This window comes from Aulostomus chinensis, chromosome 5 (genome assembly GCF_037954235.1).
Source record: "Aulostomus chinensis isolate RoL2024-O1b breed Wild chromosome 5, RoL_Achi_v1.0, whole genome shotgun sequence".
NCBI classification, from domain to species: Eukaryota; Metazoa; Chordata; class Actinopteri; order Syngnathiformes; family Aulostomidae; genus Aulostomus; species Aulostomus chinensis.
The window spans coordinates 9,660,626-9,685,297 of record NC_141324.1 but is presented as its reverse complement, the minus strand read 5'-3'; the positions used below and the strand labels follow the sequence as shown (position 1 = coordinate 9,685,297).

General features: G+C 48.9%; 1 protein-coding gene across 1 annotated transcript in view; it reads left to right on the top strand.

Moving 5' to 3' along the window:
* The window catches only part of tmtopsa (teleost multiple tissue opsin a), a 63,969-nt gene extending 42,331 nt beyond the window's left edge, over positions 1 to 21,638 (top strand). Inside the window, exons 3-4 of the mRNA XM_086204839.1 lie at positions 3,935 to 4,168; positions 20,120 to 21,638. Coding sequence (XP_086060965.1) covers positions 3,935 to 4,168; positions 20,120 to 20,404 — 519 coding nt within the window. The 3' untranslated portion in view covers positions 20,405 to 21,638. The remainder of the gene's footprint in view (positions 1 to 3,934; positions 4,169 to 20,119) is intronic.
* Positions 21,639 to 24,672: the final 3,034 nt, after the last annotated feature.

The window sequence follows — 24,672 nt, the reverse complement described above, 5'->3', positions numbered from 1 at the left end:
TAAAGTCCAGTGCTGCGTCCGAATTGCCAATTGGCAACCTACGTCCTACTGCTACGACCGACAGTGACAGCCTACTTCTACAACCTAAACACGGCGGCACCATTCAGACCCAAGAGGGTCGTGGGGGCAGCAGCCTCAGCAAGGAAGCCCAGACTGTCCTCTCCCCAGCCACTTCCCCCTCTTCTGGGGGAATCCCAAGGCATTCCCAGACCAGCTGAGAGATATAATCCCTCCAGTGTGTTCTGGGTCGGCCCCGAGGCCTCCTCCCAGTTGGACGTGCCTGGAACACCTCCCGAGGGAGGCGTCCTCACCAGATACCTGAACCACCTCCACTGACTCCTCTACCTGGAGGAGCAGCAGCTCTACTCTGAGTCCCTCCTGAAGGACTGAGCTTCTCACCCTGTCTCTAAGGGAGAGCCCAGCCTCCCTGAGGAGGAAACTCATTTCAGCCGCTTGGATTCAGGATCTCGTTCTTTCAGTCATTACCCAGAGCTCATGACCACAGGTGAGGGTTGGAACGTAGATCGACAGGTAAATCAAGAGCCTCACCTTTTGGCTAAGCTCCCTCTTCACCACAACAGACTGGTTTAGCACCCGCATCACTGCAGACGCCGCCCCAATCCACCTGTCAATCTCCTGCTCCATCCTACCCTCACTCGTGAACAAGACCCAGAGATACTAAAACTCTTCCACCTGAGGTAGGACCTCCCTCCCCGACCTGGAGTGGGCAAACCACCCTTTTCCAACTGAGGACCATGGCCTCAGACTTGGAGGTGCTGATTCTCATCCCAGCCGCTTCACATTTGGCTGCTAACTGTCCCAGCAAGAGCTGGAGGTCGTGGCCTGATGGAGCTAAGAGGACCACGTTATCCACAAAAAGCAGAGACGACATCCTTCTGCCACCACTCGGCTGCGCCTAGAAATTCTGTCCATACAGGTTATGAACAGAACTGGTGCCTTTGTCAAACTGGACTAAATAAAATCAGGAAGAGGCTGCAACTAAATGTGATGAACACAAACAAGAAGAAATAAAAAAAACAGCGGTTAAATCAACCCGATTTGATGGTGAGGACAGACGGCAATGTTGACTCACATCATGAGAGAATAATCCCTGTGCCAACACTCTAATTTGGATTCTACTCCAGGCAGAGCCTTCACTGCCAAAGTAACTTTACCATTGCAGCACTGCGGACAGATCATCTGTCTGAGTAAGTGACAGCTCGCCAGGAACTCAAGAGGAGATGATGCTCCTTCTTTGTCACAGAGGAAAATTAGCCGTTGGGATATTTAATTGAGTCGTGGAAGACTCGAGATTTTCCATCTTAAGAAACGTCTCACGTCAAACGTTTTTTTGACTCATTCTGCCTGTCTGTCCACGCTGCGAGAATCAGAGCATCTTTGGACCACGACTGACAGTTTCCCCTCTGGTTCACTGATGCTGAGCTGAAGGATGCCCGCTGCTGATCACCCAGCTTGTAGTCCTCCACATGTAGACGGAGACTGACACACGCATGAGACACATGTACATTTATGTCTGTTAGCACGCCGCCTCCGCTCAGCAGCCTGATTGCAGTCATTCAGCACTCACTCTCCAATCCATCGGTTCGACTGACCGCTGCCACGTCACGTCAGTGCTTCCCAGCTGACAGAGTCTACAGAGAAGGAAAAGTCTCCTCCCATGGGGGTCACCCTCCTGTCACCCACTATTCACCCTTTGAGTATCACGGAAAAACATTAACAACCTCCTATTTTGCATGAAACAGCTTTAACCAGTGGTCAGAGGATGGACTCCAGTTCAGTCAGGGCTTCTAACTTTTATAACAGCAAAAAATAATCAGAAGAAAGAAAAGAAAAGCGCAGACTGTTTAAAGCGGTGGGATGCAGCCCTTAAGAGAGCGAACCAACTTCAAACAAGCAGAAACATCCATCTGCAAACTCCCCAGACCATGGTTCAACATTACCTACCTCATCTCTCCAGCCGTGCACCCAGTAACAAACAAACACTTTGAATTGAGTAAAAACCAAACTAAATATAACCCTTCAGGTCCAGAACGAGAGGGCTGGAGATGTAATCATTTCTAGCTGCTGTAGCCAGCTTCAGCTAACCCTGCGTGGCTGGCTCCGCCTTCCGGAGGCTTCAGGAGGAAATGCAGCGGAGAATAGTGCACCTTTGTGAGGTCCCCAGACCTCTTCCTGATTACCTCGACGAGGGGTGCAGTGTGGCTTTAGCCCTGATCTTTGTCAGAGAGGCTCAATTTGGGCAGTTTTTAGGGTTTGAAGTGTGAAAGGTTGTCAGATATGAGCAGTTCTGATGGTTTGACGGCAGGGATCCATGAATGTGTCATGAATGCAAACAAGCAGCAAGAAGGACAAGAAAAACCACAAATATGTTAGGCAGGAAACAGCATAAGTGCGTGTCAGTGTGTGTGTGCGCCCATGAGTGCGTGTCTGTGTGTGTGTCTGTGTGAGTGCGTGTTTGTGTGTGTCGGTGTATGTGCGTGGCGCCACCGGTGTCCGCCTCAACCAACATTTCCTCTCGATTTTATGGACACGTTGCCCGTTGGGGGTAAACTGAAGTACGTGTGGGTTTTTGTTGACCTGCATGAAACACACACACTCCAGTTTGATTGTAGTTCACTGGCCTCCTTCAAGCAGACTACAATCTAACTGTCAGCTCCGTGTTTCAGTCCACTGTGCTCAGACTTGAGGTTACTGTCTGTTTCAATCAGCTCATAAGCAATTCTCTTTAACAACTGCACGCTGGTTTATGTGTTAAATGTTTTCATTTGATGGTTTCGTTCTCATATGTTGTGCTTGTCTCCATCTGTGCTCCCGCTCAGTGCTTGGCCTCGCTGTCTGCAGGAGAAGCTGCTGTAGCGTGTGAAGATACTTAACGTGCAGGTTTATTCACGCTACCAGCCTCATTCTCAGGATCCGCATTTCAAAACATCTGCTGACACATTCAAAGTCAGCATGACGCTGTTAGGAACCCATCACACACCAAGTGTCTGGCTGTGAGGTAGCACAGGTCCCACATCAAACAATAGCTCACCACCTCAGAAACCAGGCCCCATATGCAGAGAGGCTGTCAATCACTGGCCCCCAGCACCACTGCAAACACGAAAGTGAGGGAGTGACAGAGAGTGGCAGAGTGGCAAGCTACCAGAACGCACAAAATGGCAGCAAGGATGGAAGGATGTGAACGGAAGGATGCAGCACATCCTCTAAAACAAAGCCTGTTGCTAGCATGAGTCGTTCTCTTGATCAGCTGTCAGACTGAAGCTGGGTTTCCTTTACAATCCTTACAATTTTGGTGCCTCAGGAGCACAAGTGTGTCCATAACGACATCCACGGAACATTTACATTCACCAACAGCACCGCCAGCCGCTCTCAGGAGAAGCTCTACGTCTGTGTGTGTGTGTGTGTGTGTGTGTGTGTGTGTGTGTGTGTGTGTGTGTGTGTGTGTAGCCTTTTGCTGTCCACGTTCATGTATGTAATATTCAGAAAAGGAGGTGTCATTACAATCATTCATGCTGATCCCTGCATGTTCTCTCATGGTTGTGTAACCGATGTCATGATATGCACCCAACAGTGTGTACACACTGAAACGGAAGGTCAAAGGTCAAGTAGGAAGTCCGTTGGTGAAGCCATGGAGCTTCATGGCGGAGAGCCTGGTTGACTTTCTCTCCTCATCTAATGTGTTAGCTTAAAGCTGTGGACCTCATTTTTTTGGTGTGTTTCCATGCGTTTTTATCAGCAAATACACACACACACACACACACACACACACACACACACACACACACACACACACACATCTGACCTGTGTCTCCCAAAGGAGAAAATGTTAATGCTTTGCGACAGTGAGTCAAAAACCTTGAAAATCTTATCCACCCCCTCCCTCCCTGCCTTCTGCCCCCCCCCCCCCCTTCAGGTGAGTGGGATCAATGCATCGATGAGCAGGAAACGGGAGCAGCGCGTGTTGTTCATGGTCATCATCATGGTGGTGTGCTACCTCTTATGCTGGCTGCCATACGGCATCATGGCGCTGCTGGCCACCTTCGGACCACCGGGCCTTGTCACGCCGGAGGCCAGCATCATCCCCTCGGTGCTGGCCAAGACCAGTACGGTCATCAACCCCATCATCTACGTCTTCATGAATAAACAGGTGAGCGGGAGGGAGGGTCACCGAGACAGGGAGCAATTTTAATTTGCACAGATCTGATGAGAAATGTTTAGCCAAATTGAGACAATGAAGGTTTACAGATTTAGAGCTTCATAATGTTCTGAGTGCATCCCTGAGTGTCAGGTGATCCAATAATTAGCGACCTAATGACATCATCAGGGGCCTGGATGTGGGATCCACTCCCACGTCACACACAGACAAGCCTTCACTCCACATGAGGTTCACTACTTTGTTTACCAGCTAGCAAGACAAGCAGCTCATTCTTAAGTCAAGACAAGTAATGTCTCACTGTGTTCGGCTCCGCCGCAGCTAATTGCGATGGTTCTAATCAATGATTTTCATGGACGGTGCATCCATCTGCAGAGAGCAGACGGAACCAGACACCAAGCCCCCAAGCTAACAACACAGTGAGTCCGGTCAGTTTTCAGAATAAAACCCCAGCGTGGAGCAGCCACACTCACAGCAGTCCTCTGGGGCAAACATGCGGATCCCCTGGTGTGAGAACGCACCAACTCAACCCCCCATGTTTTTCAAACTAGTTCTAAACAGAGGGGGGACCTGCCATCGTGAGGTATTACTTATTGCACTGGCGGCCATGGCGGAGAGCGTGTGGTGAATCGTGTTGTTGGCGATGCTAGAAATGTAATTATGGTTTATTGGCTTTAAGACTGAATCACATTTCAGTTTAAGGTTCCTGTAAGATTCCTTACAACCAAGAGGGTTCGTCTGTGTCAGCGTCACAGGTTGACCTCACTAGCTGAACACTTCAGAGCCGGTTCCCCTCTGATGAGAAAGACCACCTAGAACCCCTGATTACAAAGACCACCTCGAACCCCTGATGACAAAGACCACCTAGAACCCCTGATGACGAAGATTACATAGAACCCCTGATGACAAATACCACCTAGAACCCCTGATGACAAAGACTACATAGAACCCCTGATGACAAAGACCACCTAGAACCCCTGATGACAAAGAATACCTACAACCTCTGATGACACAGACCACCTAGAACCTCTGATGACAAAGACCACCTAGAACCCCTGATGACAAAGACCACCTACAACCCCTGATGACAAAGACCACCTACAACCCCTGATGACAAAGACCACCTAGAACCTCTGATGACAAGACCACCTAGAACCTCTGATGATGCTGATGATCAGCTAGAACCTCTGATGACGCTGATGATCAGAACCTTTGATGATGCTGATGATCAGCTAGAACCTCTGATGACGCTGATGATCAGCTAGAACCTCTTATGATCAGCTAGAACCTCTGATGATCAGCTAGAACCTCTTATGATCAGCTAGAACCTCTGATGATCAGCTAGAACCTCTGATGATCAGCTAGAACCTCTGATGACGCTGATGATCAGCTAGAACCTCTGATGATCAGCTAGAACCTCTGATGACGCTGATGATCAGCTAGAACCTTTGATGATCAGCTAGAACCTCTGATGATCAGCTAGAACCTCTTATGATCAGCTAGAACCTCTGATGATCAGCTAGAACCTCTGATGATCAGCTAGAACCTCTGATGACGCTGATGATCAGCTAGAACCTCTGATGATCAGCTAGAACCTCTGATGACGCTGATGATCAGCTAGAACCTTTGATGATCAGCTAGAACCTCTTATGATCAGCTAGAACCTCTTATGATCAGCTAGAACCTCTGATGATCAGCTAGAACCTCTGATGATCAGCTAGAACCTCTGATGACGCTGATGATCAGCTAGAACCTCTGATGATCAGCTAGAACCTCTGATGACGCTGATGATCAGCTAGAACCTTTGATGATCAGCTAGAACCTCTGATGATCAGCTAGAACCTCTTATGATCAGCTAGAACCTCTGATGATCAGCTAGAACCTCTGATGATCAGCTAGAACCTCTGATGACGCTGATGATCAGCTAGAACCTTTGATGATCAGCTAGAACCTCTGATGATCAGCTAGAACCTCTGATGATCAGCTAGAACCTCTTATGATCAGCTAGAACCTCTGATGATCAGCTAGAACCTCTGATGATCAGCTACAACCTCTGATGATCAGCTACAACCTCTGATCACCTCTAGTATCATATGGTCACCCTACTTTCCCTCAGTCAGCAAAGGGGTATTTCCATGTCTGTGAGGACTCCTCTGACATCTCGAGCTCCAGCGCTCCTCACCTTCCAGGCGGCGATCTTATACTGTTCTGTCTTTCTGACCTGTAAATGTTGCTACGGTGTCGAGCACTCAAACGCTGCCTCGGCGTAATGACGTCTGTGCATTTGGAAGACAGCCTATTCCAGCCGACCCTCCACTACTGCGTAACTGCGTTACCAACTTTTCCAAAAGGTATGTTTTACAAGTGACGTCAAGGTGTCCAGGACTCCCATTAATGCGCGTCCTGGACTCCCATATATGGGCATGCTCCTTGCATGCACTCAGCCCTATACCAGCCCCTCCCCCACCCATCTTAACCTGGTTGAGCTTTCCTGAAGAGGTGAGCAGCGGGCTAACGTGGATAGAGTTGCTTTTCCGGGCCAGCTGAAGTGTGTTTGTTCACTGACATTGGACTCATTCCATAATCCGGGTCAGAACCACGCTGGATTAGCAGCTGGCCTGGAGCTGAGGGAAAGCGCTGGTGGTGGTGTAGAGTCAGACGCTGGATCATGTGATCAGCACCCAGCTGGGTGGAACTGAGTATTAATGAGATGAGTTGGATTTGCAAAGACATTCAGGGTTTCCCTCCTTTTTTTCAAATCCTCCTTCACCTGATTTGTCCGTCTCTACCCTTTCCCCTGCTGGAGTGATTTAAGATCAGTTTGGTATACAAACATAAAAACTGTTTCTCTAAAGAATTGGAACTGTTCATTATATTTAGGGAGCAGTTCATATTTCTATTGAAGCTCTTTGGTTGATCGCCACTTTATTATGGAGCTCCTCCCCTAAGGGCGAATAAGGCTTTGTTTTTCTTCTCTCTCGTAGTACATAGAATAATGAAAACTGTTGCTGAATAAATCTTCTCATGATACTTGCAGACTTGAAGTTAGGAGGTTTTTAGGTGCAATTGTAGCACCAGAAACAGAACTTTGGACTTCCTGAAACTTGAGAAGCATTCAGCGTTTTAGAGAGAATCCCAGTTGAAGGAGAGCTTTTCCAGCTCTTCACATCAGGGGCTCACTGCAGAGGGAGGAAGCCTGCAGCCTTGAGTGAAGTGAGGTGAAATCTTTGTTTTTGTTTTTTGTTTGTGTTTGTGGTGGTGGATTATGGGGGGGGGGGGGGGGGGGGGCGCATCTGCTAAACCGGTCCTGAGCCTGCGAGGAGTTCTCTAGCTGCAGGATCAGAGAGACGGGAGGCCCGATCAAAGCAGGATGGCAGCCGACTGGGAGGTGAACCCTGACATCAGTCCCTCTTCATGTTCTCGCTCCATGTGGAGAAGCTCATCTATAAACCTTCTGTACACAAAGTTCATGACTGATTACAGACTAGGAGACACAAAGCCTTTCGCTCAATAATCACACAGTCACTTTTATCACGCAACTCTTGTCTGCATGTTTTCAGTCCACAGGCTGGAGGAAACAAGCGAGTTGTTGTTGAATCATTCGCCGAGCCTCGTTAGCCAGCAGTTCCAGGTTGAGCCAAGACTGAGTTTAGAGACCCAACAATCACTGAAACACATTCCAGATTCTCTTTCCTGAGCGCTGCCAGCTTGTCTTTAATGCATCGCTCCCGTAGCCTTAAACCAGCCGCGCCGTTCCAGCACGCTCGCGTCCCATGACGTTCAGCACAGACTGGATCTTTCTACTGCATTGGAGCGTCTGATGATGACACACGCCGCGCTGTCTGTGGGAGCTTTCAACTCACAGCAATGCTAACCCTCCAACCGCATGGGGGGGGGGGGGGGGGGGGCTCAGTCCCAGTGGCCTCTCATTTCATGTCACGACGCCCCTGGCAGGGCGAGCCCTCGCATGCGGATGGGTCCTGTGATTCCTGCCATGCGGGTGAGTCCTGCCATGCGGGCGAGTCCTGCAAGTCCTGCCATGTGGGCGAGTCCTGCCATGGGGGCGAGTCCTGCCTTGCGGCCGAGTCCTGCCATGCAGGCGAGTCCTGCGAGTCCTGCCATGTGGGCGAGTCCTGCCAGCGCCTCCAACTTGGACCTGTAAAACTAACAAAGACTGACACTGGTAAATCACTTCTTCCGTTCATTCAACCTTCAGTCCCTTCGCTGGTATAAATTGAAGTCGCCATCATTTTCATAAATAGAAAACAGGAAGCCGGTAAACATTAGAATGAAAATAACTACGACCACAAGCAGCAATTTGTGGGTTTAGAAGTTCTTATGGCCAAAATTAAAGCTGCACACAATGAAAGTGTCAGGCCTCACAAAGTCACTTCAGCCAGTTTGTAACTGTTTGGGATTTTGTCCTCTTGCAGTGGGACAATAATCACTCACTCCGAGCTCTTCGACACAGACACAAAGCAGATGAGGTCAATCAGCGCGGGCCTGGACCGGCGCTGAGGCCACCACTAACTCCCTGAATTTATCTGGAATAAACGGACAGTAGATTTGCTGGAGCATCAATGGAACCCACATCAGCAGATGGTATCTATAGATCGCTCCCTCAATCCCTGAGTCAGACCTGAACCGGATACTCGGGGTAATAAATCTCAGGATCTTTGTGTGGAGGCGACACTTAGAAATCTTTCAGGGAAACTTGATTGATCATCACTAAGCTGCTCTGGTCCCCTCGTTACGTGTGCTCGTCACTAGACCTGCGCCCAGGCACTGGCACGCCATCTGGGCCAAGTGCCGCTCCAAACTGGCACATCAGCATCAGCCTGAGGAACTGATGGCGTCCCCTGAAGCAAACTTGGAGGATTCAAGTAAACAGAAACAGACTGTTTTGTTCTTAAAGGTAAGTGAGACTTTCCAGTGAGATCAGGAGTCACTGAAGAGTTTAGGGGATCATAATTCAATTAGCAGCAGAGCAATCTGAGTAATGGTGGCACCGCATCACCAGGGAAACACGTGTTAGAGAGGTTTGGACGGCGTTTATGTAGAAAACGCCATCTTGGTGTTTCGCTTGTTTGTAACTGCTCCTGCTCCTGCTCCTGGAGGAAGTTCCTGAGAACGCATCCAAAATGAATGACGTGAACACGGTTACGACAGTCAGCCTGCTGTTTCATTCAGGGTCTGTTCTGTCAGGAAAGGACCCAGAACACATGATGTTCTCACATATTATACATATTTTGAAATACATTAAAAAACCCAGACCCACTTTCACAGACCTCGTCGTCGGAGAAGTCAGCGCCTCTGAGTGCTTGGCATCGTACTTTCTTATCAAGTTTCAAGACCAAATCACTCTGACTTGAGAGGAGATGCGTCCTTCCATTTTGAAACACGGTTCATCGCGAAGCAGTAAGAGCAGACACGGCCTGAGGCCAGCTGATGAAGAATCTTCATCTCACAGTTCTGTGTTTTAAATCTGTCGGGTTTAAAAACCTCACTCATTAGCGTGTTACGGAATCGTGTGCACGTTGATTCCATGTTGAAGTTTAAACTTTGCTCCTCTCTGTCAAGAGGGCCTTAATTCAGCACTCAAAAACAATGGAACCATGTGCTCCAGATGGAGGTAGAGGAGAGTCCAGTCCTGCTTCTCACCCCCCAGCTCAAAGCTCAACCCCACCCCTGATGACTGACCTCACAGTGACACGTGAGGCCACACATCATCGACCTCGTGTCAGCCTGACAGAGCCAGAATGCCGCCGAGGGACGCCCGATCTCCTGTATGTCATTTTCAGTCTTCAATTCCTCCCAGCCCGTTACTATGGAAACTGTGAGTTGAGGCGAGTTGAAGACTAAAAATGCTGTACAGATACAAGTAGCAGCTGGTGTGTGTTTGCCGCGTCAGCCGCCGGCGAGAGACCTCAGTGCTCACGAGTGTGGAGGACCAGGGATTCTGGGTAAGTTGGCACCTCATCTGTGTTTTTCACTCATCAGCAGAAAGCGTTTCCTCCCACCTGCTGAGCTCACGTGAAAACATCGATGGACCGGAGGAAACTGTTGCACAGTTACCTTTGAGTCCATTGCGTCGGATGGTTGGCCTACAGCGGCCCACCGCCACACTCTGCTGCTCGCCGGTGTGACCAGACTGGAGGGTTCCCCCAGCCTCAGGGGCTTGTGTGGGAGAGTGAGCTCAGGTGGATGGATGGAAGCTTGGCTGCTCTTCTATGGTTGAGTTCTTTATTGGCTGAAATATCAGCTCTGGCTCGCTGGTGACTGAAGCGTTGGCTGACATTTGGTTAAGACGCCATCTTCCTTCTCAACAAAAGCATAGCTACCTTTCTGATTCACTCCCTGGTGGTCCTGGTCGTCATGGCAGCTACAAACTCTGTTCTAACATCGTCGTCATCTTCCGCTTATTCCTACTGGTAAGGGTCGCGGGGGGGTGGAGCCTATCCCAGCATCTACGGGCGAGAGGCGGGGTTCACCCTGGACAGGTCACCAGTCCATCTCAGGACCAACACACAGAGACGAACAACCATTCACACTCACAGTCACACCTACGGTCAATTTAGAGAATCAATCAGCCTCGTCCCCAAATTGATGTCTTTGGACTGTGGAGGAAGCTGGAGTATCAGAGAGAACCCACACAGGAACAGGGAGAACATGAAGACTCACACAGAAAGATCCCACGCCTGAGCTGGGACTTGAACCCTGAACCTTCTTGCTGTGAGGCCACAGTGCTGACCACTGCACCACCGTGCAGCCCCTGTTCTAACCTAAAAATGACATTAAATATTCACTGAATTCAGGTGGTTCCTGGCCTCTCGTCAACACTTGAGTGCTGCTTCTCTGTCTGATCAGGTCACCTGGTGTCGCACCGCTCGCAAGTTTGAAGTCCTGCTGGAAGCATTTGTATGCTGGGTGACCTACGCTCCCCAGCGTACCTGAACGCCTCCCACACCTTCACAGATGATTTGCAGCTGTTCTCGCTGTATAATCTCATTTTTAGAGCACTTTTCTCTGGCTCGCGTCCCGCCATGTCTCCACTCCCTGAAATGCTGAAACAAGCAAAACTCTATTTATACTGCGCATTTCCTTCCAGGTGGAAGCACAACGAGCCTCCCAGAGCGCGAGCCACCCCAGCAGGACTGGGACTACGAGGAGGAAGTGAAGCAGTACAAATACAATTAAACCTCCGCATAAATGCGTCGAAAACTCTGAAAAAGCAGAAGAAAGCAAAGTCACATAATGGACATTCCAGTGGCCCCTGATGAAAAGGCTTCTTTGACCGTCCGGCTCTGAGCATCCCAAATAAAATGTTTGTAAAGAGGATTGAAACGTGGCCGCATGGCGGTCCCAGGTGAGGTGTAGCTGTAACAGCAGCTCGTCGGTCGCAGTTATTCGTACCATTAGTGACCAGCAGGCCGCCGCCTGTACAGCAGCGGTGGACGAGCTGGTGGACAGGTGTCTGCTCTGACAGCGCACCTGCTGAGACACACAGAACCGGTCTGAGTCTCTGCTGCTGTCCCCCTCATGAACCTCTCTCATGAAGAGCTAACATTCTCCAGCAGAGGGCACTCATCAGTAGCTTGACCCGCTGCATGCCCTTTGACCTATCTGATCAACTAGGCAAATGTTGTGTTGTGACTATGACAGTGGGCAGCAGGGGGCGGAGCATCCTGAGCGCATCTGTGTATGTAAACAAATGCTGAGCAGTTCATTAGAACTTTGGTAGAACTTGAATTTTTGAAGAAAGTGAAAGCTTAGGACTTAAAAAAGTTAGACTGCCATTATTATTTTAACATACCCCAGTTTGGATCAAGAGTTCACGCAGTTGGCTTGACGAGACAGAGGTCATGTGCTCTGTTTGAAGATTCCCTTTCAGGGAGAAGGGAGATGCTAACAGTTCCATGCTAACCAATGCAGCTAATATTCGTTACACTTCTCACCTCCCTCAGGCTTGAAATGACCAAATACTTCATATGCTGAATATTCACACACACACACACACACACACACACACACACACACACACACACACGTGCATGCAAACACACACACTGCTCAGTGCAGGAATCCAAACTTTGACCAGCTGCAGCTGCAGCAGCAGCAGCAGCTGCTTGTCAGGATACAGCTGCTCTGACTCCATAACTGCTCCATAAAGCAGGAACATTCTCATAAATAATGAAACTCTACGTCAGACGAGCTGACAGGTGGTCATTTCAACATCTTCCCAGTTTATTGCTCTGAATTGCTTCATCACAGCTGACGGTTTGACAGCCTGTGATTTGCTGAGCCATCTCCCTCAACAGTTCTCTCATATTTCCACCGAAATGAGAAATCAAGCCTGGATTAAGTCCTTTTTTTTGTTTTTATTATTATACCTGTTATATTTTGTAGATAAAAAAAAAGCGCTGAAGGTCCCACAGGCAGAGCTCCAGTGACGGTCGCACTTTAGCCACATTAGCATCTTTAGCTCGACAGCTCCAAACACAGAGAACACACTGTTCAAGTCAAGCATCGACAGGAGCGGGGATGAGGAGAAAGATTTCCAGTGTTGGGCAGCGTTGTGATTCTGCTTTGAAATTACAGACCAATAAAAATGTGCTTTCTGAGTTCACTTTAGCGTGCTCAGATTGAATTACCCAATCAAGAGAATTACACCAGTAATCTACAAAATCCATAGCGTGACAGTTAGACAGGGTGGCTGTTGTGCTGCTATTCCAGAAACAAAGGTAATCCAATTGAATGATTTTATTGGTTCAACATGGTCACATGAGTGCGTTTAGCTGTGGTGAGACGGGTTGGCTGTTAGGAGCCTCACCACAAAGCTACATGCCTTGGTAGAAATATTCAGTTATTTGCCACAAGTACTGATGATGGTGCAAATACTGTATATCACAGGCAGAACTACAAGTGAGTACTCCTCTTCTGATGCTTTCATGACAGGAAGGAGGAATGTGTTTGTAGATGACGTTCAGTTTTCAGAATGTCTATTATTGCGTGTGTGTGTGTGTGTGTGTGTGATAGGACACTACAATCATCAATATTGATAAAAACACTGCAACAAAGTTTTTGCAGGTTTTTGTTCTTCAGCTCACACAGGAACTTTGATAAAAGGACGTAACGTTCAAGGACACTGATCCACATCAAGGAAGTAAGACGCTGCTGATTTATGAGACTAGAAAGTTCCGACTCCAGATTAAACATATTTCCTGAATTGAGACTGAACCAGGAAGTGGCAGCCAGATTGTTGTCATTCTGCTCGCTTGTTCTTCCCGTCTGGCCCAGAACTCTCAGACCCGCTGCTCGTCGCAACTGACAGAGGCTGATTTTTATTTATAGGTCATTCAACATTTGGGCCAAGAGTGTATTTGTTGATGTTTCGTGCCGTTGAATCGCTGCATGTAAATTCTGTAACCTGCGTTCATTATATTGAACTGAAGTGAGCGGCTGTCAGCAGCTCTTGTCAAAGAGACCAGCGTTCGTGTGGCTAATGAGCTCAGGCCTGCAGTCGCCTCGCCACACATTGTCAGTTTTGATATTTGTGTCACAAAGAACTCAATTAAAGCAGCTGCAGAGATTCTATTCATCTTTGTAATCGGCCCCAAATAAAACCTCAGAATACAAAACCTGCCTGTTATCTTCAGTCACTCAGAAAGACTCCGACTGGCTCGCAGCGACTTGGCCTGGCCGGCGCCGCCCACCTCGCACTGTGGGACTCAACTGAGCCGCACTTTTACACAGCAATTAAAAATGCAAAAGTGATGTTTTGCCAGAGCTGGTGAAACGCTACAGAAGGTCCTTGTGAGCAGCCACACAACACATGAACTCAGACCTGAGTAGACGTCCCCCCCTGGACCAGCCTCCCTGAGGACCTCCAGTCATTTATCCTGTACCAAAATGACACGTCCATGATTTTTAAAGTCCACCGTAAATCACCTGCCGTGTCTGGGGAAACGGGGCTTATTGATGACGATGTGAATCCTCTTCTCAGTATTTTTGTTGAGTCCGCCTCCTCCTCCATCTGCTGCTGAAGGGTCCTCTCCTCTTTGTGGATATTTACTGAAACGGTGCAGTTGTGCATTGTTTTATCAAATTGCATTCTGTTTCTCATCACGCGCTGTCTCCTGTTTCTCGCTGTGGTCACCTTGATGACATCGCCTAAAAACATGGAGTCATGTTTTATTCCCCCGCTGGTTGTCGACATGTTGGTGATGGTGCTTGGTTCCTCTGAGGTTCAGTTCTATCTCTGTGAATCAGCAGCTGGAGAAGGAGACACGACCATGAGCACGTTGCTGAGTATTGAAGAGGGAAAGAGTCCCACACCACAGAAGGTGGGGGAGCCAGGGTGCAGCTCAGGCTTACATCACACCACTGTTCTTAGTCCAGCAGTGTCCAGCCTGAAATAATCCTGGAAGGGATAGTCAGGAACCCTTCGCTCCAGCCTGATCCAGAACTTTCCTAACTCCTGTGTTGTTGTGAGGTTTTCACACACTCCTCCTCTGCTGCTCACCTCAGCAGAATAATGAGAGCCAGTGCCTTCATGTGACGGAAGCCCAGAGACAGTTTTTTTGGATCCTCTCCTCCCCTAGAAAAAGACCCACAGGGTCGTTAGTTCAAGCAGCTCGTATGACGCATAGTTATGTGACCTCTAGTGGCCGTGTTGGTAATGACGGCCAGTGTGTCATTTTCCACTGAAGTCTCACGGTCACTGAGTGAGAGAGGTATGATGATCATCACTTGACACACTTCACCTGAAAGCCGTGATACTGAATCAACTGGTACAAGAGAAGTTGATCCCGAGAGTAACTGAGGGCATTGTAACAGCTCGAAAGTAACCTGCTACCTCTGCAGGCTGGAAGCCTCAGAAACATAAGGGTGTGTTGTAGGACGAGTCCTTGTCCTGACCAGCACAGCAGCACCCGTCGCTGCAGAGGAAAGTAGCAGCGGCGGCGACCACTCAGAGCCTTGACTATCCTGGGGGACGATGTCAGTAGATCTGAGTGACTTGCAGGTGTCACTCACCTGGACAGATGCACCTCAAAGTCTGACTCTTAATGACATCATGCAGTGAGGTCATGCTGACCGGTGTGAGAAGCATCAGTCTGAGATGATGACTGTGGTTTAACCCCCTGTTGTCACTCTCTAACCATGCAGACTCAGACCAGGTCACCTGGTTAGGTGATAACACCCCTGGTCAGGTGATAACCTCCCTCGTTAGTTGATAACCCTCCTGGTTAGGTGATAACACCCCTGGTCAGGTGATAACCCCCCTCGTTAGTTGATAACCCTCCTGGTTAGGTGATAACACCCCTGGTCAAGTGATAACCCCCCTCGTTAGTTGATAACCCTCCTGGTTAGGTGATAACACCCCTGGCCAGGTGATAACCCCCCTCGTTAGTTGATAACCCTCCTGGTTAGGTGATAACACCCCTGGTCAGGTGATAACCCTCCTGGTCAGGTTAACCCCCCTGGGTAGTTGGTAACCCCCTAGTTAGGTGATAACCCTCCTGGTTACTTGGTAACACTCCTCTCTTGCCAAGCTACGTCTCAGTGCTCCTCTCTGGTTCTATCTGTTCACCCATTATCTTGCTCACCTGTCTCCTGACCTCTGACCTGGCACCTGTGTCTGAACCCATGTCGCTCTCTCCCAGTTCTCTGCTGGTCCCATCACGTCTCCTCCAGCCCTCCTCAGGTGATGTTTGGACATCCTGAGGGAGCAGCAGGAGCAGTCGTGATCATCTTGCTCCAGCACGTCTCCTGGCTCGGAGGTTACTGACAGACCATCAGTTGTAAAGTGTCATGAGATAACTTTTGTTGTCATTTGGCGCCATAAAAATTACATTGACTTGATTTGACCATCAGAGGCGAGAGGCTCCTGCTCTCTGATGAGGACGTTCCATGTCCGGAGCTCGGCTCTTCTGATCCACAGTTCCCATAACTGATCTTCATGGTCACATTCAGGGTCCAGACAGGGCTTTCCAGGCTTCCCCTCCTGTGTGGAGGCGCGTTGGTTCCAGCTCGTGCAGCGGCGCATCGTTCATGCCCTGTTTTCATCTGGTGTCAGTAATTTCATATAAGATGGATGGATGAATGGAGGATGGATGGATGGATGAATGGAGGATGGATGGATGGAGGATGGATGGATGGATGGATGATTGATGAATGAGGATGGATGGATGGATGGATGGATGATTGACAGATGGATGATGGATGGATGGATGAATGATTGATGAATGGAGGATGGATGGATGATTGATGAATGGATGGATGGATGGATGGATGATTGATGGATGGGTGGATGATGGATGAATGGAGGATGGATGGATGGATGATTGATAAATGGGTGATTGATGAATGGATGATGGATGAATGGATGATGGATGGATGGAGGATGGATGGATAATTGATGAATGGATGATGGATGGATAATTGATGAATGATGGATGGATGGATGGAGGATGGATGAATGGAGGATGGATGGATAATTGATGAATGATGGATGGATGGATGGAGGATGGATGAATGGATGATGGATGGATAATTGATGAATGATGGATGGATGGATGGAGGATGGATGAATGGATGATGGATGGATGATTGATGAATGGATGGATGATGGATGAATGGAGGATGGATGGATGGAGGATGGATGGATGGAGGATGGATGGATAATTGATGAATGGATGATGGATGGATAATTGATGAATGATGGATGGATGGATGGAGGATGGATGGATGGAGGATGGATGGATAATTGATGAATGATGGATGGATGGATGGAGGATGGATGAATGGATGATGGATAGATGATGGATGAATGGATGATTGATGAATGGATGGATGATGGATGAATGGATGATTGATTGATGAATGGATGATGGATGAATGGCTGATGGATGAATGGATGATGGAACTGCAACTATGTGTGCTCTTCATTTCTAGGCTGTGAAAGAGTCATCATATTTGTCCTCATGAGAAAATGTAGTAGACTATAAGTATACATGACCCTCAGGAAGTATACTAAGTATACTACGTTTACTCAAGAGTGGCACCTTCACACCAACTGGAGGACAACAACTTCAAACCCTCTAAATTGTGATCTATGTGTTTCTCTGTGCAGGGCAATGCCTAGAATTTAAAGTGTAGCCAAATCCCTGAATGAATTGTTATGCTTTCAAACTGCTGCTGGGGCTCTCAATTATTCAGCCTCTTCCTGTCTGTCCATCAGCCAGTCTGGATGCCTGGACTTTGAGCTGGTAGCACAGGGAGTTGTGTGTTGTGTGGAAGGCTGGTGTAAAGCAGGAAGATCTGCATGAAATCAGAATCCTGAAACTTTCAGATGTCTTTCCTGGATTGAAAAATGTATCGAGGGGTCCATCCACTATTTATTCTGCACTGACAGATGGTGTACACATTTCTCTGCCTTCCCTCTCCACCTCAGAGGAAACCTGTCTATTCTTCCTGCAAAACACTGTCTTGTGATGCAACTCCAGGTGCTGCGTCTGGGGCGGGACAGACCTCTGTAGGCTGGAGTGGAATCACTTAAACGATGTTAGCAGTTTGAGGAAATATCTGTTCAGGATTGGAAGCTTTGACACGTTAAAGTGGGCACAGTGGACTTTAAAAGCAGTGTCCGTTTGTTGATGATTTACTTTCAATTGTCTGTCAATTCTGTCAGCTGACACACAACCATGCGTGGGAGAGGTACGACTATCTCAAAGTAACAACAACAATAATAATACTAGTAATAGACTAGAGGCAACATAGCACCTGTCACTGATTGTTCTTTTCCACAGAGCCAGACAACCAGGTAGATCTGTGCTGGTTAGCGTGCTGAGACCCTTAGTCTGCTGCTAGTTAGCTTAGCACAACGAATAGTGATCGATGTCAGTGTTATTAGACCTTCCTCACAAGTAAACTGCATTTTCTGACTTTTCTTCACGGGGTTGTGCATTAGATTCACTATGAATGGGACTTGGTGGAACTCCTCTCCTGACGAGTGACTGCTGCTGCTAACATATCAGAGGATGGAGCGTTTAGGAGGCTGAGCAGGCAGAACGTCACTGTGCCACCTGCTGCCATTCATCATGCTAAACTAGCTAGCAGGCATCCCAAAATGTTCCCTCAAGAATTCCTTTCTACGTCAGTCATCTTGCTGCTAAACCAACTAAACTAAACCAAACTACACTAAACCAGCGTGCTGCTCAGACGTAATTTGAATCCAGAGATCAGACTGCAGTATTAACCTGCTATGTTGTCTGCGTGTAAACCATTTATGGGACATTTGCGTGATATGAAAGTGTGAATGTTGAACATTTTCGGGAATGGAGCAGCATCAGTGGGAACTCCCACTGTGTCCCATCGTCAGTGAAATTCCCAGCGTTCAGAGCCTCCCAGCTCGCTCGTGTGCCTCAGCCGTTTTACCATAATATGTTCTGACATATCTGCTCCGCCGCCTCCTTTCTGTCCTTTTTGTTCAAGTGCGAATGTTAGCATGAGACAGCCATCAAGTGACTGGTCTTGTGCTTGTGGACCTGAAGGCTACAGAGAAGTGCTTCATGTTCAAGCTGGATGTGCAGAGGAACATTGTGTCAGTCATTCAGATTATAGCTTGACTTGTTAACTTCAAACTTTGCACCCACTTCCAAGATTGCCTGGAGAGAAAGCAGCCATGTGACGCCGTCGGAATCTAAAGTGGATCTAAATCTAACGGGCACGTCCCTCCGCCTCCACGCCTCCTAGATCTATAAATCCTGCTGATTTGGTGCTAAGAAAATCTAACAAACTGTTTTCCAAGACAGTAAATAGTGTGTCAGAGTGGCACCTCTCCAACGCTGGCCTGTCAATCACAGTTCCTCAGTGACTGTGCTGAGCGAGACTCTGGGGAACGCACTGATGAAACTGTTTGTGGTGTCAAAAAGAGTCTGAGAAAGTACGCCCTCGCCCCCCGGTGGGTGCTGGTGTCACTCGACAGCTGGAAGGAGCCAAATGCATTATTGTGTTGGAGGAGACACGTTCCGTCTGCTGCTATTCTGGGACAGCATTGTATTTGAGGAGAGAAATTTGAAAAGCTGAAACCCTCCATCAACGCGTTGATGTCAGCCACTCGGGCCTCTGGAAGCGCCGTCTCTCTCAGCGTTAATGACAAAGATATGAGAAGTCATTCCACACCCCCCCCCCCTCCTGAGTTTGTGAAATGACCTGATGATATTTGCTGACAGTCAGACAAACCGCAGCAAATAAATCTCCCCAAGAACTGTTGCACTGTTGGTCAAATGGTGACGTCATCCAGAGCGAGGACGGATTTCTAAACAGTTACTTTAACGCATCGCGACAGAGGGGTGGTAAATTTAATTCAGTACAACAGCTTTGGTTTGTATTCTTATGCTCGTTTAAGATGACGCCATATTTTTATTGCTGCATGTTACAATATTTCACTCAATCACGACATCAGGATGTCCACCTGATCCGGAAGCACTGCTGCCCTTGGTGCTGCCGTGGCAACCAAACCCAAAGTGCGTCTGTTAGGCAGAGATGTAGCAACGTGGATGCAGCACACGAGGACGTGGAAAGGTGCCACTTTTCACTGGAAACAAATGAAATTATTCATAAAATGCAATGGTGGCTGTCACTCATATGGTCGTAATTAGGGAAGTATTCTAAAGAAATTTTTGTTCCATGAAAATCATCAGCAAAACAGGCCTGATGACAGACGAGTGGTGGAGGCAGAGGGACCGGCAGGCCGATCTCTCAGCTACCTCTAGTTGCCCTACATCTCCATTATGAGCCATTTATTCGCTCCTGCTAGGGCGGAGCCTTCAATGGGCCCAAGGATGCGGGTGCAGCAGACTCGCCCAGGCTTTTCCTCGTGGATCTCATCCTCTTTGGTCTTTGTCAGCTCAACATGTCTGATCACATGCTTGTGTGCTCCAGTTCTACAGATGTTTCCAGGCGCTGCTGCATTGTGAGGCTCCTCGACGAGGCTCCAGCATAAAGAGCTCCTCCAAGGTCGCCACCAAGGCCATGAGGGGTGGTGCGATTACTGGTCCCCGCCGCACCAATGACCTCCTATTCATGGTGGCCTCCCTGGGCCAACCGGCTGCTGCGGTGCCCCAGCTGGGGCCCACCTGTGAACCCACCATTGATATCACCAAAGCTCCCTCATCAGACACCAACAAACCCGTCGTGGTGTCGTTAGTCGCCCACTTCGACGGCTGATCTTTGCTACGACCATGAAGTCCCCAGCAGGAAGAAGAGGTTCCGTCCCTGAGGTGTGCGACTTGCTCGCCCAGGTGAACTTAGCACGGCTAGCATCAGCTTCCCCGCCAACAGACTCGAGGGACCAGCGGTTGCTGAGGTCAGAGGAGTCTGTGTCGCCGAGGACATCCGGCGGGTCTCTGCTTCGCCATGAATGAGCGTTTGATTGGACGGTTGCTGATTCACTTCATGCCACTGCAGAAACCTTTCAGGATGAAAGCAGACGATAATGTTTGTCAATAAAGTTTTTTACGGATTTGTTTCTAACTGTGGTTACAAAGATGAAAATCACTGCTTGTTAACTTTTGTAGAGGCCAACAAACAACGAATGCGCTGAAAGTTTCCTTTTCTGTCAGTAGTTTTTCTTTAATTCATCACTCGACATTTTTGAGTTGCATCCTGATTTTTCAGTGAAGTGGTGTCATAAGTTCCTTGGTCATGTAGCTTTGCTAGCATGCTGGCTACGTGCAGGTTCCGTATGGTTCAGTGGCTCTGAGGTGGCAGCGCTGCTGTCGGTGCATGATGAGGATTTGCGGTGCATGCGTCCGTCTGAGGCTGGAGAAGTGAGGTTCTAGGAAGCTGAGTCTCTCTGTGGGAATTTTCCTAAGGAATCTTCTCCTGCTTGTGTCCCTGCAGAGCTAGACGAGGTTTAATGCACATGATGCTCTTTTAACGTCACCTGACCGTGTTAGCAGGTCACTGCCTTGCTCTTGGGCACGTGGTCTGGGGTGCAGGAGGAAGGTATCAGCATATACTTTCACAAATTAACAGCTGTTTAGACTTTGATTAGTTGGATTAATAATAAAAACCCTCGCATAATCAGAAGCTCCTCCTCGCCGTCTCCCAGAACGTCACCAGAGGTCGATATCTTAAGTGGAATATATTTGTTCTGTATATATTAGTTGTCATGTGCTTGTTTGGAACCTGTTCAGTTTTTTGGGATCTTCTCTTTCCCAGTGGTCTCAGCGAGGGCTCTCTGGCGGCAGTGTGCTGATGCTGGGTCTCCACTGCGTGCGTCAGCTTCAGTGGTGAGGTGCTTTCACTGCTGTAACGCCACAGTTTGGACAATTTTTGTAATTCTCTTCTAACGTGTGACCAGTTTTCTATGTGCATCAAGATCTTGTATACATGCGTGTACAGTACCAGTTCATACCAAAGCTAAGAAATTGTAATATTTTTGGAGGCGTGTGGTCCAATAAAGGTTTCTATCTGAAAGAGAAGCAGAATTTTGCCTTGATGAAAGAAACTGCTGCTCTAAAAATGAACCCAGTTTTGAATGTGTCAGCTGGCGTTGTACATCATGTTATGTGTCTGTACACAATGCATGTGGGGGGGGGGGGTGCTCTGGGGCACTGTGTTCTCTGAGGGTGATGAATGTCTCCATCGAGGAGAACATTGGGGATGTTCTTAAAGCACGTTCTTCCTTCAGGGTGAGGTTCCAGTTGGCTGTTTTACTGTCTGTGCAATACAGACCCTGGAACCCCTCCTCCGCCAGCTGAGACAACTGACACTGGTACCCTGAGTCACAACCCTCAACGACCGGCCCACAACCCGGCACAGCGGCGGGGCAGAGCCACCCTGTCATCGCCGCAGATGACGGTCAGCTGATGACACGTGACAGGACTCTTGAATGTGCCTTCAGTTCACTTTCCTCTCGTTCTTCATTCAAACAGACAAGTTTCCGCTCAGTCAGCGGTGGTGAGATCATTGATAAAAGTGAGTCTCAGCCCCGCCCCCCTCCTGAGGACAGGTGTCCACATGTTAGATGATGACGCCACTCTGACACGGACAGACGCGAGAGTGGAGTTACATGTCCTATCATAGCCGGCAGCAGGAAGGGGGCTGCTGGTCAGGGACAACGAGACGGAGGGGAAGTCATTTATTAGGTGTTTCAAGGACGCGCTTCATTGTGAGTGAACGCCATCGAATGTGTTCCCTCACCAAGCATCACGGTTCCCCACGAGTGGCGAGCAGGTTCCTCCCAGTCTCTCCAGTAATGAATTCAGAACCTTTCAAAATGGAGGTGACCCTAAAATAGCTTCAAATGTGTCACAACCACATCATGGTGGGGGTCAAGTTGAGAGACTTTGTGTCTCCAGGGGGACAGTGAATATCGAACCGGTTCAAACAGGACAGCTGCACGTCACGTGACCATGTGGCTGAATCAAATAATGTCCTGGAACAGATTTCCCTCTATTCTCTGTATAACTTCACACTGATTGGATCACGGTGAGAATGTTTCACCCGCGACCTCCGTGTCAAGTACACGAGGCACGTTTGCAACGCAGTGGGGCTTCGTAGGGCGTGAAGTCTCAGTCCTCTGGTCAGTCGAGGACGCAGCCTGATGCTGATCCAGTTACTGTGTATCATGAAACTCAGTTTGATTTTCCAACAGGAACATCACATTAAAGGCTGACGATAACCTGCTCTTCACATTCCATGAATTTCAAAGTATCTGTGAGGACATGCAGGGGGAACACAAATTCCCACACAGCGTCACAGGAATGATCCAGTTACCTTAACTGGCGAAACAAACGTCAAATTGTCCAAAGTCCAGAAACGGTTTGTGGGTTCAGCCTCTGAGCTCAGGTCTGCTTTGATGCCTGCAGTTATTCGAGCTCATTTTCCTGTGGAGATGACGGCCAGAAGGTTTCATCAAGCACACTTGCAGTTTGTCCACTGAGGTGTGAAGTTCCTCAAGAACAGTTGGGAGGAGGGAACATCAGTGTTGAAAGCACATGTAGGACAGCCTAAACGTAGCCTAAGTATGGGATCTGGGTCAAGACACCGTGAACAGAACAGCTGAACCTCTTTTCCTAATGAGTGACTCAGGAGCTACGTAAGAGCGCCATCTCAAGCTAGCTCAGATGAAGAGCTGACTGGCCCGGTGATGTCACAAGTCAGGCAAGCTGACAGGTTTTCTAGATGGCCCCCCCCTGGCCTCTCCTCTCTGTCACCAGCAGCCTGACTCTGTCTCTCCGTTGCGGGGCAGCGGGCCCCTCCCCCGTCACGCTGTCTGTCACCTGACTGCAGCTGGATCTCTCTCCTCTCTGTCACACCCTCGCTGACGGAGCTACCAGACTCGGCTGTTTCGGCCAAAGATAAAGTCTTGGGTCAGGCCTTTATACGAGCTAATGGACGTTAGCGTTAGCTTGTTTCCATCAAGTGGTCCAGTAGCACAGTTCAGCAGTTGAGTTGGCATCTAAATACGGAAATAAGGTGTCAGGCTATTTAGGAACGGTGTCAGATTCGTGACCGTCATTACCATGACATCAGTAGCGTGATGATCGCTGGGCTCATGTTTTGTTGGTTCTTGTAAATGTGGCGCACCCTCCTCCTCCTTTCCAGCCACCACCGTGCTCTGCTTCTCACATAGAAGTCCAAACAGTGTCAGTTACAGCTGGTGTGTGTGTGTGTGGGGGGGGGGGGGGGGGGGGGCAAGAGCATGTCAGAGAGGTGAGTGGCGGATACAGACGTCTGGAAACGCCAGAACAGACTAAAATGGAGAGAAAGATTTGCCGAATAGAGGTATCGGAGACCAGGTACCAAGAAAGGCTCGGTGTCTTTGCACCTTGGCCTGGCAGTGCACTGGATGGCGAGAACCCCGCAGGCGGACCCCCCCCGTCCACTCATCCAGACGAGACACCGTTGAGCCACGCTACCCGCGTGAATTGGATCCCCGGTGAAGGAAAGCTCGGCCAAGCTTGTTCACCCCTCCACCAGTCGACCTCAGCAGACCCGTGCAGGCTGCCCGCCGCTGTTTCTGCTAACCTTCGACCCAGGACGGACCCGTGCGCCCCGGACCAGCGGAGCTTGATGACCTGACCGACCAAGAAAGGATTCCCCTAACCAGGCATTTTCTGGGCTGAGAAGTAGCTTAGTTTGTGTTTATAGTGTCTACGAATGCACTGTTGGTGACAGAAGTCCTGTGGACAGCAGACGCTATTCTACAGCTTCACGCCGCAGCTACTGGAGTTGATTGTTTACACTGTAACATCTCAAGAAGGTGCTACACTTTTATTGATTCTAAAGAATCCTGCACAAGAGTACGAACACACATGTTTGGGTCACTTCTGCCTTTTCCTCTGTCTCTCTCTCTCTCTCTCAGTGCTGAGCCGTTCTCCTTGCTAACTGACCGCTCCACGCTGTATATCTCCACGTTGCTAACTAGCGACTCGCCAGCCTCAGCTGTTAGCCTCCGTTGCCGACGCTACCTGGTTGCGGTTCCC